Genomic DNA, 17,351 nt, shown 5'->3' on the forward strand with positions numbered 1-17,351 from the left:
ATGGTGCCAACTTGGGCCAGTGAAGCAACGTCCTCCACAACTAGACTGAAGAACAAAACAACAGCAACTTGTCTGTTCCCCTTCCCCCGATTCCCCAATAAAATCTTTAAAAAATTTTAAAAAAAAAATTAAAAAAAAAAAAAATATATATATATATATAAACAAACATCATGAGAATGAAAAAGCCAAGTACAGAGTGGTGGTTACCTGTGAGGTATGAGGGAAGAGAATGAGATCGAGAACAGACACACAGGAGGCAATTCAACTGTAACTATTGATTTTATTTCTCAACAGAAAAATCATCTGATATAATCCCTCAAAATAATATGTGTTAAGGCTAGATGGAAGTACTTGGGTATGCTATTTTTCAGTTACAGTTGACACACAATATTAGTTTTAGGTGTACAACATAGTGATTACACATTTATGTAACTTACGAAGTGATCACCCTCGATAAATACAGTACCCATCCAACACCATACATAATTATTACAATGTTATTTACTATATTCCTTATGCTATACCCTACATTCCTATGACTGTTTTGTAACACTACCAATTTGTACTTCTTAATCCCTTCTCCTTTTTCATCCATTCCCCCAAACCCCCTTCTAACTGGCAACCATCAAAATGTTCTCTGTATCTATGAGTCTGTTTCTGTTCTGTTAGTTTATTTTGTTCTTTAGATTCCCCGTATAAGTGAGATCATAAGGTATTTGTCTTTCTCTGTCTGACTTATTTCAATTAGCATAATATCCTCTAGGCCCATCAATGTTGCAGATGGCAAGATTTCATTCTTTTTTTATGGCTAATATTCCATTGTATATATGTACCCCCTCCTCGATCCATTCATTCATTGATGGACACCCAGGCTGCCTCTACACCTTAGCCATTGGAAACAATGGAGCAGTGAACACATAGATGCACATGTCCCCTCAAAGTAGTGTTTTGTATTTCTTTGGAAAAATACCAGGAAGTGGGATTACTGGGTCTTTTGTTATAGCCTTTGCTTTAAAGCCTATTTTATCTGGCATAAGTATTGCTACTCCAGCTTTTGTGTGTGTGTTTCCATTTTCATGAAATATCTTTTTCTATTCCTTTATTTTTAGTCCATGTGTGTCTTTTAATCTGATGTGAGTCTCTTGTAGGCAGTATATGTAAGAGGTTTTTTTACCATTCAGCCATCCTATGTCATTTGATTGGAGCTCTTAATCCATTTACAGTGAAAGTAATTCTTGATAGATATGTAGTTTTTGCCATTTTATTATTCACCTTTTTTATATTTTTTTCTATTTCTGAATGGAGTCCCTTTAACATTTCTTGGAATACTGGTTTGGTGGTTATGAACTCCTTTAGCTTTCTCTTGTCTGGGAAACTTCATTTTCAATGATAGCTTTGCTGGGTGGAGTAATCTTGGTTATAGGTCCTCGCTTTTCATCACTTTGCATACTGTATTTTGCTGTGTATAGTGTGCACTTTTTTGCCCAAATTTGTGAGGAAAAAATAAGGCTGTGCATTCATTATACATGGGTATTACTAATTCCATATCTATATAAATGCTTTTAATTATTTTATTTATACTTATGAGTTAAAAATTTAACTCTAGGGGCATTCCAGTTTCGGGTACCCCCTCTCATAAAGGAGCTGTACTTTCGTTTCAATAAAAATCTTTACTCCTCTACAAAAAAAAAAAAAGTATAACTCTAGGAATCAATAATAGTATCTCTATGCAAAGTAATACCTTGGAATACAATAGTCAGTTTTGTTGAACTTATGACGAACTTGCAATGATGAAGAGTTCTTGGCCTTCTATGATGTGTAAATATTGTAAATTTGTTACCAGTACATAAAATTTCTTGTACTTTGTATATATTCTTGTGTTTTGTAAACATTTGTTACATAAAATTTCTTGTACCATAATGTTAAAAAAAATGCTAAAATTTCTTTGTAATACAAAAAACAAGTACCTAAATGTAAACAAATAAAAATTTGAATTAAAAATTAAAATAAAAGATTTTTTCCCTGAAAGTTTAGGCCCAAAATGTGAGTGCACATTATACACGGGAGCACATTATACATGGCAAAATACAATATATCATATTAGTCCCTTCTAACCTGCAAAGTTTCTATTGGGAAATCAGTCAACAGGCTTATGGGAGCTTCCTTAATAACTGAATTTCTCTTACTGCCGTTATGATTCTCTTATAATAGTAAAGTTTTAAAATTTTTACAATAAAACACACTTGAAGGAGACTGCTACTTCCCCCACTACCTTACTAATAAATTCCAGTATGATAAAAATGAATACTATGCTTTTGTGCAAAATTTCTAGTTTAGACTTTATTTTACTGGGAATTCAACCAACTGGGATTAATAATCTAATTAGTTTTTTTTTTTAGTACTTTGGATTTTACTGAGCAGTTTTCTATAGTTTTTAAGAATTGTGCAACTTATTTTTTAATTATATTCATAGAAGTCAATCTGGCTGAAGGATGAGGAGACTAATGTAGTTCTGCTGTCCAAAATTATTATTTTGAGTCAAATGGTTCCTTCATTTTGGAATCCACTATTCTGAAAGGCAGGGTATTGGACTAGATGTTCCCTGTAGGTTTCTCCCAGTTTTAGCATTCTAGGACTGTAACTCAGAATCTTACTTTGGTTGGATTGCTAGTTCTTTGAAACTAAGCAATGTACTTGAAACACTTTGACCCTCGTAGTATTCAGTATAGTGCAGTTGATTACTGTGTATTAAAAATTAATTGAACGAATGGTCAGTACAACTTTGAATCTCATGGTACATTTTCTGCAGATGCCTCTATTTGTCCTGTGTTGGTTAATAATATGGCCCCTTTTTTCCCATGTTTAGTGATTTAGAATCTAGAAGAGAAGTAAAAAAAGAAGAAGGTGAAGCTTTTGCACGAGAACATGGTCTTATCTTCATGGAAACTTCTGCTAAGACAGCTTCCAATGTAGAAGAGGTAAATAAGAGACCCTTTTAAATGTTTATCATCTTTTAATAGAATTGTTTTATATACCTTAATATTCATTTATTGGTATATTTCCCCTAAGCTTTTTAATCACTGATAGTATTTGAATATCATAAAGTAGGAAAATTCCTTCTCTTTGAAATGCTTTATAATAATTCACCTTATATCAGACTCTTAAATTATATCCTGAGCCTTCTCTCAAAGCCAAAATGCTTTAACACATCTTTGTATGTATTTTCTCTAAAATCTTTTTTATGTTGCATGAGAGGGAGAAAAAGGACACTAATAAAATTTGGAAAGATTTCAAGACACTAAACATTTGTAGCAACTTCTGCTGAGGTAGGGAAAGTGTTAAATTATTGCTGTGTAACATTATATAAAGCATGGGAATTCTGCCATCTTTAATAGAAAAAATTTGCGGTATTTCAATTATTTCCATTGATCAACTGGAACCGTTGGAAGTTTTCCCCATACATCATGTTCTTCCGTGCTGTATGTGTTTGAATATGGTATTTATATACTGTATACAGATTAAAGGACAGTTAATTCTAAGGTAAATGTATTGCTACATTCTACTTTACAAAATGCAGAAATGAGGCCAAAAAATAAGTAGCTTACCCGGAGTAATGCTATATAGTTCCACCTTATGGATAAGAATCATAAGAGCAACTACAGAAAGGGATTCTAGAAAACAAATGATTGAAGAATCTCATTTTTCTAAGGATAGGAGAGGATGAAGTCATAGGCAGGAGCTAGCACTGTGCCTTCAACATAGTAAACAGCAAGTAAATATTTATTAAGAATGATACTTGGAGCTCTTCTGTTTACCCCTTGAACCCAGAAATAGACTACAGTAATTGAACAGCATTGGTATTTTCACTGAAGAATTCTTTCTTAGTTAAGATATACTTATCTACAGTTAATGAGGTGCTCTGTGATTGTCTGTAGGCACCAACTAATGCTTTATCTATTCTTGCCAATAATTACAATGAAAACATACAAAAGTAATGTTTCACTAAACACAGCAAGCCTAGGAAGAAATCCGTTCTGTCCCTTTGTTCAACTTAAAATAGACATGTAAAGCCACCTCTTTCAGAGAGACTCCTTTATTAGAGGTGTTGTGTTTGAAACCATATGGGCCAACATGTGGGGGTTTCTAGACATCTGAAACATATCCTTATTATTAACAATGGATGTTCTTGTTGATTTTGAGAATCATAAAGCCAAAATTGTCTGCATTTTAATAAAAACCGATGCTATGAAGTGAGATGACAAGGTGTCAACTATTGGAAAGTAATCCTAGATTTCTAGTCCTGTCTCTAACGCCTCTGTGTTCATTTTTCTTACTCTTAACAAGTAACTGTAGATGTTTATTTGTAAGCAGCAAATTACTGTTGTCATTTGGCTGAACATGTAAATGAAATGCAGGTGTCCCCCACTTTGCGAAAGTCCGCGTTACACCACTTCACTTTTCACCAGAGATCTACGTTAGCACCTGTTTTCACTAGCCGAAAGAAATCCGAAGAGGATTCTCACTTTTACAAAAAAAAGCTGTTACTATACTAATGTAGGTCTTTGGTAAAAGTGAAATGGCACAGTGCATACTTTCACAAAGCAAGAGGACACTCCACTTTATGCCATTTCAGCTTAGGAAAGGTTTCATAGGAGTGCCCTACTTTTGGATAGTGGAAGAAACCTGTTTATTCCGTTAATGTTTGGCAGCACTTATTACAAACATTCTGTATCTGGTTAATAATAAAAATATTTAAATTTGATCTGGGCAGGACTTTTCCATACTTACGAGAGAACAGCACTTTTATTTAATCATGTAAATTAATTTGGGTCTCAGAAGCCAAGGATTTAAGAAATAATCTTCTTAAATTCTACTTTTAAAGGATTCATGACAAGCATTACATAATATAATCATCCATGAGGTTTTACCTAAAAGCTAAAAATGTTTCGTGATATAAACTATTTTAAGAAGGTGGAGGACCAGTCTATTGGTTTGTCGGAAAAGTCATGACGCATTTTTGCAATGAAAAACATCGAAAAGAATACATCATGACTTTTCCTACAACCCAATAGATGCCAACAGCAAGATGACAAAGATTTCTTAGGCAACCATCATTTTAAAATGCCCTAACAAACAATGAGCATGCTTGAAACAAATGAAAAATAGTCTCAGCAAAAGAAATACAAGAGGAAGAGCCTGCTAGAAATCTGAAACGGAAAAATATAATAACTGAAATAAAAGATTCAATGACTAGAATCAGCAGAATGACAGGAACAGAGGGAAGAAATAATGAACTAGATGATAGAATAATAGAAACTACCCGGTCTAAACTACAGAGAAAAAATAGGTGGAGTGAGGGGGGAGGATGGAAACAGTGCCTCAGGGACCTGTGGGACAATAACAAAAACTCTAACATTATGTTATCAGAATCCTAGAAAGATAGAAGATGGCTCTGAGAAAGTACTCAAAGAAATAATGACTGAAAACTTCCCAAATGTTGTAGAAGACATAAACCTACAGATTCAAGAAGCTAAGCCAACTCCAAACAGGATAAACCCAAGTAAATCCTTACCAAGACATACTTCTGTGCAGAATCAAATCTCTGAAACCTAAAGACAAAATAAAAAATCTTGAAAACGAGACCTTAACAAGTCAAATGATAGCAAAGTTCTTACCAGAAACAGGGGAGGCCAGAAGGAAATAGCACAACAATTTTCAAGAGCTGAAAGAAAAGAACTATCAGCCCAGAATGCTAGAACTAGCAAAAATATCTTTCAGGGATGAAGGGAAATCAAGACATTCTCAGATGAAAGAAAACTAAGAATTTATCGATAGCAGATCGACTAAAAAAGAACGGCTAAACAAAGTTACCTAACAGAAATGAAATAATAAAAGAAAGATCTTATAGGAAGGAACACTGTAACCAAAAGTATGGATAATTATGATAGACTTTTTTTCTTAAAACTTTTGAGTCTTGTAAATTATGTTTGACAATTTAAGCAAAACTATATGTCTGACGTGGTTCTCAGTGTACATACAGGCAATATAAACTGTAGTGGAAAAAGGGACATCAAGGGAGGTAAGGTTTCTACATGTCACCTGATGGGGTAAAATGACAACACTAGTAGACTGAGATACATTATATATATATATATACAATGCAGTACCTGGAGCAACCACTAAAAATATATACAAAGAGATACACTAAAAAACAATAGATAAATCAATATAGAATTCTAAAAAATGTTCAGTTAACCCTCAGTAAAGCGGGGGGGGGGGGGAACAAAAAAATGGCAAACAAAAATAAAATGGCAGACTTAAGATCTCACATAGCAATAATGACATGAAATGTAAATAACTACAATCAAAAGACAGAAATTAGCAGAGAGGATTTAAAAGCAACACAGCTATATGGAGTCTACGAGAAACTCATTTCAAATATAACGATACAGCCAGGTTGAAAATAAAATGAGAAAAGATATAGAAACATTAATCAAAAGAAAGCAGTAGTGGCTCTATTATCATCATATAAAGTAGATTAAGAGCAAAGAAACTTGCCAGAGACAGTGGGATACCATATGATAAAAGAAGAATCCACCAGGAAGACATAACAATCCTACAGAGCTGCAAGATAGTGAAGCAAAAACCAGCAGAAGCAATGGAATTAAACTAGAAATCAAAGACAGTCTCAACTATACTTGTGGATTTGTCTGTTTCTCCTTTTAGTTCTATTGGTTCCCGTTATCAATAACAGATAATTGGAAAAATCTCCAGAGACTTGGTAACTAGACAGTATACTTCTAAATAATATATGTGTCATAGGGAGAGTCTCAAAGGAAAATTTAAAATACAGTAAACTGAATGAAAATGGAAATACAACATGTTAAAATTTGTGGGAAACATGTAATGCAGAGAGGGAGATTCTCAGATCAATAATATTAGCCCCTACCTCAAGAACCCAAAGCAAAATAAACTCAAAGCAAATAGAAGAAAGGAAATACTAAAGAGCAGAAATCAGTGAAATTGAAAACGGAAACAGTAGAGAAAAGAAACAAGAAAAAAAAGCTGTTTTTTTTAAAGGTCAATAAAATTGGCAAATTCCTGGCAACTGATGAAGTAAAAAGAGAAGGCACGGATTACCAATATCAGGAACAAAACAGAAGATATAACTATATATCCTGTAGACATCAAAGGAATAATATATAAGTATGATGATGAATTAGATGAAATAGACAAAAGAAACACAATGACCAAAATAGATTCAAATAGATTATTTGAATAACCCTATAATTATTAAGGAAATTGAAGTCATAATTTTAAAATTTCCAGAAAAGAAATCTCTGAGCCCAGATGGTTTCACCAGAGAATTCTACCAATCATTAAAGAAAGAATGAACACCAAGTCTACACCACCGTTTCCAGAAAGTAGAAGAGATGGAACATTTCCTTATTTATTTTATGAAGCTAACATTACCCTGATACCAAAACCAAAGAAAATGCAAAAAAGAAAAGTACAGTCTGATAGCTCTTATCAATATATAGGTAAAAATTGTCAACAAAATATCAGCAAATAGAATTCAACAACATGAAATCATATACATGCACATCATGACCAAATGGAATTTATATATACATCATGACCAAATGGAATTTATTCAGGGATGCAAGGGTGGTTCAGTATTCAAAAACAAATCAGTATGAGCCACCATTTTAATAGGGTAAAGAAGGAAAACCACGTCATAGCAGTCAGTGCAGAAAAAGCATTTGACAAAATGTAACACCCACATGTTTTAAAATACTCTCTCAAAAAAAAGGAATTGAGCAGGACTTTCTCAGCTTGTTGACAGCGTCTATCAAAAAAAATCTACAGTTGACATTATACTTAATGGTGAAAGGCTGAGTGCTTTACCCCTTAGAATAGGAACGAGGCAAGAATGTCTGGTCTCACTATTATTAAACATATTGGTGGAAGTCCTAGCCAGTGCAATAAAGCAAGGAAAGGAAATAAAGGCCCACAACTCAGAAAGGAAGAAACAAAACTTTCTTTTTTTTGTATGACATGATCGTCTCTGTAAGAAATCCCAAGGAATTTATACACATACCAACTAGAGGTGAGAAGTGAATTCAGCAAGGTTATAGGATATAAGACAAATACATAAAAACCTATTACATTTCTATATTTTATACTAGCAATGAACATCAAAATATAAAATACGGTACCATCTATAGTCACAGAAAAAATGAAATACCTACACATAAACCTAAAAATAACATACATGGGACATGTATGCTGAAAACTACAAAACACTGATGAAAAATTAAGATCTAAATAAACAGACATACTATGTTCATTGTTTAGATACTCAACCTAGTAAAGATGTCACTTCTTTACAAATTGATATACAGGTTTAACCCAATTCCTATTATATAGAATCCCCATAAGATTTTTTGTAGACATCTAGCAATATTAATGTAAAATATATATATGAAAAGACAGAGGAACTGGATTAGCTAAATCAACTTTGAAAAAGAAGAATAAAGTAGGAATCACTATTTATTTAAAGTCTTAATGTAGCTGAAGTCATTGAGACTGTGTGATACTAGTGAAGGGATAAATACATACATTGGTGGAACAGACCAATAAATAGACCCACACAAATACGCCCAACCAATTTTTAACAGAGGTACAAAAGCAATTCATGGAGGAAAATAGCTGTTTCTACTAGTGCTCTAGTAATCAGCTATTCATAGGCAAGAAAAGGAACCTAAGTATCACATTTATACAAAAACTAACTCAAAATGGAGTTAAATGTAAAACTTTAAACTCTATCTTTTAGGGGAAAAAATGAGAAAATCTACAGTATCTGGCTTTAGGCATGCTTGTCACTAAAAGCATGGTCCATACAAGGGAAAAAATGATAAATTAGTCTTTAAAAACCCTTGAATGATTCTGGAAAGAGGTTAGAAAGACAGTCTACAGACTGGGAGAAAATTCTTGCAAACCAAATATCCAACTAAGGATTAGTATCTAAAAAAACCCTCAAAAATAAAAAATAAAAAGCACAAAAATTCTGGGCCAGCCGAGTGGCACGTTGGTTAAGAGTTGGCTTGGGACGCCAGCTCTTAGCAGCAGGGCTGTGTTTCGGATTCCACATGTGGGCCAGTGACGCTGCGCCCTCTACAGCTAAGATGGTGAACAACAGCTCGACCTGGAGCTGGGCTGCCGCAGTGACGCCGGCGACGCATAGGCTGCAGCCCCTGTGGCAGTGGGTTGCCATGGGCTGCCGTGTGTGGCCAGCAGCCAGTGTGAGCCGCCAGCAGCCGCAGTGAGCGGCCGTCCAGAAGCCGGCGACTGATCTGCCTCGCCCGGGAAGAGCGCAATGATGGTGCCAACTTGGGCCAGTGAAGCAACGTCCTCCACAACTAGACTGAAGAACAAAAGGACAGCAACTTGTCTGTTCCCCTTCCCCAATTTCCCAATAAAAATCTTCAAAAAAAAAACTTAAAAAAATAATAAGTTCATTCATGACCCCTATGCATTGTTGGACTTTAAAACACAATTAAGTACATCATTACGTAAAGAGCATTTGTATGACAGCACACATTTATCCATTAGTTTATTTTGCTACATCATCTGTGTTAAAGCATTTTGTAGGCTTACAATAAGATTGATGGAACTGCTATTTTAAATCATTTTAAACAGTGTCACCATTTAAAAAAGTAAACCGATACAGGCATCATCTGGCTTTAGAAGTTACCACCATTTTGACATTTTGACGATTTTGTTTTATTATTATGTCTCCTGTTTTTTAAACAAATTCCAGAAACACTCTTACCTATAAAATATTTCAATAACAGTAATTTTAGAAATATAACCACGATACCATTATTATACCTAACACATTTAGCAACAGTTCCTTAATAATATCTAATTTCAAGTCTGCATAGCATCCTTTTTATTTTATTCAGCAATTAATGCTGGAAACAAGTGCTTAGTTCCTTTCTTTGGGATCAGGGAAGACTAACAAAAGGTATTCTTTCTACGACACTTAACGAAGTGGGAAGGAGAACTAAGCCAGCATTTATCAGGCATCTGCCTTGCGCTACACACTCAACAGCAGTTTCTGTGGCAGGAGAGCCGAGGCCTCAGTGGAAACCATACAGCTCAAAATCACAATATATTATCTCTGGGATTTAAGCAAGAATTAGCCTGCTAGAATTAGATCCAAAGAAGAGTCATGATAAAATGTAAGAGTTAAATATGTTAGTCTTACAGGATCCATAGATACTTGGTCAGTTAAGTGACGTAGAGTTGGGGGTTGCAGAAAATAGGCATTGATTTTGGCGAAATTTGTTCTAAGTGCTGTACCTTATGTTTTTGCTTTCTAAGGACTTGAATTTGCCTAATGATGCCATCCTCCACAGGAGAGGCAGTTTAGCACAGTGGGTAGAAACTCAAGCTGTGGGCTCAGACTTACTGCCTAAACGTGGGGGACCCTCCTGTAGGAGAGCTGATCATGTGAGGAGTTAAAAGAGGAAGGAAGGCATCTGATGACTCATCCTAGTCCCCCTCGTGAGCATGGTGGTTGGTTGGTGGTTGGGCAGCCCACAGCAGTCATTGTCCTCTTTTGTATAATCTAATGAAAATTACTCAATTCCTAGCCAATCCTTGACTTTTATGTAGAGAAATTGTTAGGGAAACCCTGTATTAAAAAAACTCTTATAAGCCATTTTTAATTTGAATTATTTAAAGATAATTATGTTAAAAGATAGAATAATTTATACAAATGCCAATATCCTGATTATGGACCATCTGGCTATGGGTTCCTTTTAGAAATTTAAAACTACATGACTGTTTATTAAGGTTAAGCCTAACTGGTACATTGATGATTCCTTCCTTTTTAGAACTGGACTCGTTACCTTTTGCAATTGTGCTGTAGTCTATTTTTATATTTTAGTCAAGATCCAGTTACTGTAATGCAAGTAGAGACCATGAGTTTAACTCGAGATTGGGATAATTTGCAGCATACGATAACACGATTTCTTCACCATTAGTTGAGTTGTTGTTGGAAATAGATTTACTTTTAATCTCTGGACCTACTGGTTTACTCAGCTTAATGATTTCATCCATGAAGGATCTGTTAAGGGGGAGCAGAGTCAAAGTGGTGTTAGAAAAACATGCACAGGATAGCTCCCCATGACAAAGAGTGATCTGGTCCAAAATGTCAGCAGTATCGAGGTTGAGAAATACTGAGCTAGACTAATAGGATACAATTAAAATCAATGAAGTAAAGAACCGACAACTCAGCATAATGCATGAATCCTCTTTATACATGTAGCAGTAGGCAAGATGGTGTATGATTTTGACCTTAAAAATGCTTCATTTCAATGACAACCTGGGGGAGACAGTGAAGACTGGAAAGTGCTGTTATGAAGCAATACCAGTTGTACTTCATGGGCTTTCTCTGGCCTCTGGATTCTGCAGTGATTTGTCACAACATCTTGTCACAACAGTTGTCACAACATCTCCCTGAGGATGTTGCCACCTAGATCCAAGTTCATTAAATTCCTAAACCCTTCTGACCTCCTTCTCGGACCACTTCGTTCAGCACTGCTCTAGAAACACTGCTTACATCTTGAACTTGACATTTTCCTTTACCTATAGCCTGTGATGGTGCCAGCTGTTCTGAATTTATGCTGCTCATTTTCAACTGGGATCCTAAGTAAATGACTCTACTTTCAAATTCCTTTTTTTTTTCCAGTTATTTTCTAAAGAGCATAAACATAAAGTGATACCCTAGTCTGCCTAAAGTAGGTATTACTTACAGAGGTAAGAATTTCTCAACAAGATCTACTATTTAGTACGTAGATAGAATTTTATATTTATAAAATCATGTATACCATTAATACCACATGCACACACACACATATACATACAGATATTTATTATATACACACAAACATAGAAAGCTTTCTTATAAAATCTCTAGACTAGCACACTATTATAATATGGCACATAAGTATTATGTTTAAGTATATTTGTTTTCCAACTTACAAGTTATAATAAAGGAATTTATTTCTTCTATAAGGTGGATTTTAATCAGTTTTATACAATTTGGGATGGCTCCAAATATGCTGTTATCATTTATCCTTGTTCACTGAGAAATACCCCCATAAATGTGATAGAAGTCCACTCTAGAGTCATCTCCTGAATGTCAATGAAATCAAAAGGCCAATTTCAACCAAAATAATTCTTATAGTAATAGGAGACCAGAACTCATTCTTTACAGTTTCAATTTCCATTACTCCTGATTGTTTTAATGTATTATTTGATGCTGTACACATATTTGAATACACAGCATGTGGGGGGGGGGAACCCATATATGTTCAGTCGCCTGTCATTTATTCAGGTAATATTTATGCTAAATGTGCAGAGCATTTATAGTATCATCACATTTTATATTAGGAATATTTAGGCATTTTTACCTCTGGTTGACAAAAAACTTATTTTGACCTCCATTTACTAAAGATTTTGCTGATAAATAAGAATAGACTAAGTGACCAGCAGTAATATTTCTGAATTTTAGTTTTGACTTTCATTTTCAACTGAGACTTGAATTTGAAGGTCATTGAGGACACCAGGATATCTTGTCTGCCTGGTGACTACCCTGGCTCCCCATCAGAATTGACACCTCCTCAGCTGCTACCCTTTGTCAGTTCATTCCAGCACTATGACTTTGTTTAGTGTCCTACTCTGCAGGGTTGCAGGAAGGCCTGTCCCCTGGGGTCTGTGCTGTGACAAACTGAGGAGTTGGTATGAAGATCGCAAGGACCTCCTTTTGTGACTGGAATCCAGTGATCTCAGTTGCACATGTGCAGTATCAGCATTTAGAAGAGCATCTCATAAATGGAAATTTTCTTTGAGAAATATACAATAATGCTGTTGTATATCTGTCAAAATCGATGTCAAAATTCCCTCACATACATTATACCCGTTTTTCTTTAGAGGACTCCAACCCAGGGGTCTCAGTTCCCCATCAACCCCCTTCATATTGTGCTACACAATGGAGAACAGCAGTACTGAAGGTTATTTTATCCTCCTTTGAGGAGCGTTAATTAAAATGATCTCTTCTACATAGGGTTCCTTGGTCAAACAAGTTTAGGAAGAGCTGAACTATACCCTTTTAGAAAACTAGAATTCACAATAGTATATTAGTTCCTGAGGACCCAATGTTAAGAAAAGTTTTGAATTTTATTTAACCCAGAGGTTTCCAAGTGATTTAGCCATTCCCCCCAAAAATGGAATTACAGGTGGGGATACATAACATCTAAGGGATTGGTGTCTCTTTTATTTTGCTTATTCTCTTAATTCACGCTAACATATAGGTTTCACTGGGGGGTGTGAAGACTACTTTTTTTAAGCTCAATATATTGTAAAAAAAAAAATTTCAAATCACTTGTATTTACAGCAGTCCTTAAACATTAATGAGCATTCAGATCCCTTGGGATCCCATTTAAATGCAAGTTTTGATTCAGTAGGTTGGGGTATAGCCTGAAAGGCTGCATTTGGAACCAACTCTCAAGTGGTGTGGATGATGCTGGTCGGGGGCTGTGAAGAAACTGGCAGAGTGCTGTCCTTTTCCATCTCAGAGACATTATTCCTTCAAACATTCTCATCTTCAGCCTTCTCTACTCATTCTTGACTCTCAGCATATAATTACATAATCACATTTCAACCATCTTAAAAATAAAAACCTGTCATTCCCAGTTCTGGATATGTTCTCTTGTACCTTCTAATAAGATCCATCGCCATTTCCTCATTTTTTTACAACTCAGTTCACAACCCTATTTCTTCCATTATGGCCAAGGTCATCCTGGACCTAATTGACTCACCTAACAAATGCTTTTCTGCTCTTACCTTGAACAGTCCCTTGGGAATATTTGATACTTTGGACTACTTTTCCATAAACTTTATTTTTCTTTAGCTCATGACACCATTTTCTCCTCTTTCTTTGTGCCTCCACAGACTTCTTTACCAGCTCTTCCATGTTGAAATGTCATCTAAATCCATGACTTCTAGGCTGTGTGTTCATTTGTACTGATTGACTCAGGCTGCTGCCTGGACAGCGCTGCACGAGTGGTCCTCGGACCCTTCCAATTTAACGCATCCAGACTGAAGTAATAGCTCTTCTCTGGTCTGCAAATATTCAATATCCTACATCCTAGAGTGTTCCCTTTCCCTGACCCCTTGAAAAGGTCTTTTATTCAGTTAATGTATGTACGTATTGCATTCCACTTGTGTCTTGTTATTTCTACCTGTTAAATATTGTCTGCAAATTGTCCTCTTCCATAATTGCCTCCTAAATGGATTTCCTGTCTTCATTTTTCAATCTTTACACCATTGCCTGTGAGATCTTTCAAGAAATGAATATTGAATGTCACTCCCCAATTTTATTAAATCATGTGGTTCCCCACAGCTTCAGAATAAAACTCCTTAGCTAGGAAGACAACTCTCTATTTGCCAACCCTCCCCCTACCCTACCTCAAACACGCACACGCACATGCACACGCGCACACACACAGTGTGCTCTCCATATTAAACTAAGAGCCGTCAGCTGGGTGATGCTCTTTACCCCCTCCACAGAAAGTGTTCTCTGCACTTGAAACGCCCTTCCTTCCTTCCTACCTGACCCTGCAAAGACAGAGTCAAGTCTAAGGCCTCTTCTTGGAATGCCATGACCCATGTTATACCCTCCCTGCCCCACCACCACCAACCGTCACACACATATGTATACACAGTCATAGTTTATATGCTCTTTTCTCTGTATTCATTCCTGTATCATCCTGGGCATGAATTTATCTTAGCACTCTGTCATGACACTCATTTTTAATGTTGGCTCATCATCAGGGCAGAATTCCTTGAAAACACAGACTATCTTTTCATCACTGTATCCCCAACACCTAGCACAGTTTCTCCCCCACATAATAGATAACAAATGTTTGGATGGTTCAGTATTTATTTAATCACTTTAAACTTGCTCCTCTTCCTTCAATCTTTAATCAGGTGATGCTTTAATCGACCCCCCCCCACTTGTTAACACGTAGGTGGAATTCTGTCAAACTTCCTTTGCCATACTCATTTTAAAAACCAAGATTTTTGGAAAACCCAGATGCACAGATTGGCGCCTCCATTGATCAGAAGCTTCCTCCAGTAGCTGCCTGGAGTCTTTGTGGTTTGAAAGGTTTTTTTTAGACCCAGGAATAACTAGCAAAGATATGGCAGGCTAGGGGAGGTACCCCTGCCCAAAAGCCCCATGCTAACTTTTCAAAGATTTTAGAATACCCCAGATGTGATGTATTTACTTCTATAATTCCTTCTCTCATTTCTCGGTGTATTTTCCCTGTTAGAATTTCATTTCCTCAGAGTTGTACATTACCAAAATTTCCAGTATTATATTCCTTCTAGGACCTAAAGGTGATTGTGGTGTGAATAATGGTTAAATTTGCCATTTCACAAACAGTTCTCACTTTGTCAAATATTTTTCTCAACCTCTTAGCCATTTGGTGTGTTATTTTTTCCTATATTTATCAAGTTTACTTAAAATTAAGATTGAAAATTTATGGTAAACCAGTAAAATAGATAAACATAAAAACTTTTGAGGCAAAAGTCTAGTAATTAAACAGAATCTCAAACTATTGAAAAACCAGGGCTTAAATCCCTGGTAATCCCTGACTTAACTGTTAAAGTACTAAAGATAGAGCCAGGATGAAAATATAGCCAGTTAACCCTAAAACAGACTGTAGAAACCTGCCTAGCCATCTAAACTGACAGGATAGGTGGATTTCTGTGGGGAAAACACATGCCTTGATAAGACTTGAGTAACTAGGAAAACCAATTTCAAGACCCCTTGCTAATACATTTGTCCTATCGCGGTACTTGAAAATCTGCAGACTTAATTTGCGTTAAGAGGACATCTTGCCTTGGGCTGTCTTGTAAGTGGTGAAACAGGAGCTGGCACATGGGGGAAACTGAAGGCTTTGTCGTCCCCTTAACTCTGTTCTCGTGGTGAGGGTACCACACGACTTTGCACTGGAAATCCGAAGTGAGCTTTTCAGGCTTCCAGCATCCCTTTAGGAGAGCTGTTTAATAAATATTTACAACTCTTTCCACAGATTGGAAGACTTGCTAACTAGCATCAGCTCTCTGCCCCTTATTTGGCCATCACCCTACGGAACTTCAGGGATGACTCAAACCAAACTCAGAAAGTTACGTCCATTTTCTCTACTTTTAAACCAGGGTAGCTAAACATTACTGAAGAGAAGCATGCTGATGTGTGCATGCCACACACACATTTATCTCTAGTGTGTATTCATAGGCACGCAATTATATAGATCACCGACTACCAAGACTTTCCCACTTCGATTATGACAGAACATTAGGATTCCATGTGTCTAAAATAAACTCTTCATTTCCTCTTTGAAACCTCATTTTTCTCCTTTTTTATCTGTCTCAATTCATGGCATGCCCTTCCATCTCAGTCACTTAAGCCGAAAGTGGAGTCATCCTTAAACACCTTGCCATTCTTACCTTATTATTTCTCCAAAGCAGATACTAAGTCTGACCTCGGTCCTCCATTGTTGCTACTGTTTTATTTGTCAGGCCTTCGTTTCTTACCGGGATTGTTGTTTAGACTCCTCACTGGTCTCCCTGTTGCCAGCCTTGCCTCCTAATTCATCCTCTACACTATACTCTGAGTTTGTCCCCCACCTGCTTCCTGCCTTTTCAGGGTTCCTGATGTCTGTTGGGCCACCCCTCTAACCGCATCTACATGCTGCCCTGTCCCCAGCTTCCAGCGTAACTGAGCTTACACTGCGCCTCTGCCCAGAGAGCCCTTTCCTCCGCAGAATCTCCCAGCAGATGAGCGGGAGCTTCCTTACGCTGCAGACCTTCACTCAGGGCTTTCTCAGCAGCTTTTGGCTTTTTTTTTTACCATCAGAAGTCATACCACTTAGCCCTCTAAACAGCTATTGTGGAAGCTTCCATGCTCTGTTCCAATTTTGGATTTACATATCCTGTACCATATTCTTGAAGTTAAAGACATTCATATTTACCTGAGTCTGCTCAATGCCTGATACAAACCAAGCACTCGTTAAATGCTTGTTAAACAGAAGAACTAAATTATTAAGAAATTAAACATCTGTGTATTATCTCTGGCAGAATAGAAGAGGGAAACTCTTAAATACTGTAATACCCCAAACCTTTCTAGTGTAAAGTGTTTATTGCCCCCTTTATTTCCCTGGTAAAATTGATTTGTTTAGACCATTTCCTTTCGTTCTTTTTTTTTTTTTCCC

The 17,351-nt window shown here is 36.2% G+C and overlaps 1 protein-coding gene across 1 annotated transcript in view; it reads left to right on the top strand.

Moving 5' to 3' along the window:
• The window catches only part of RAB2A (RAB2A, member RAS oncogene family), a 91,530-nt gene that overhangs the window by 63,246 nt on the left and 10,933 nt on the right, over window positions 1-17,351 (top strand). Inside the window, exon 6 of the mRNA XM_019661128.1 lies at window positions 2,867-2,978. Within this exon, the coding sequence (XP_019516673.1) occupies window positions 2,867-2,978 (112 nt within the window). The remainder of the gene's footprint in view (window positions 1-2,866; window positions 2,979-17,351) is intronic.

The sequence above is a fragment of the Hipposideros armiger genome, unplaced genomic scaffold (assembly GCF_001890085.2).
Source record: "Hipposideros armiger isolate ML-2016 unplaced genomic scaffold, ASM189008v1 scaffold_336, whole genome shotgun sequence".
Taxonomy (NCBI): Eukaryota; Metazoa; Chordata; class Mammalia; order Chiroptera; family Hipposideridae; genus Hipposideros; species Hipposideros armiger.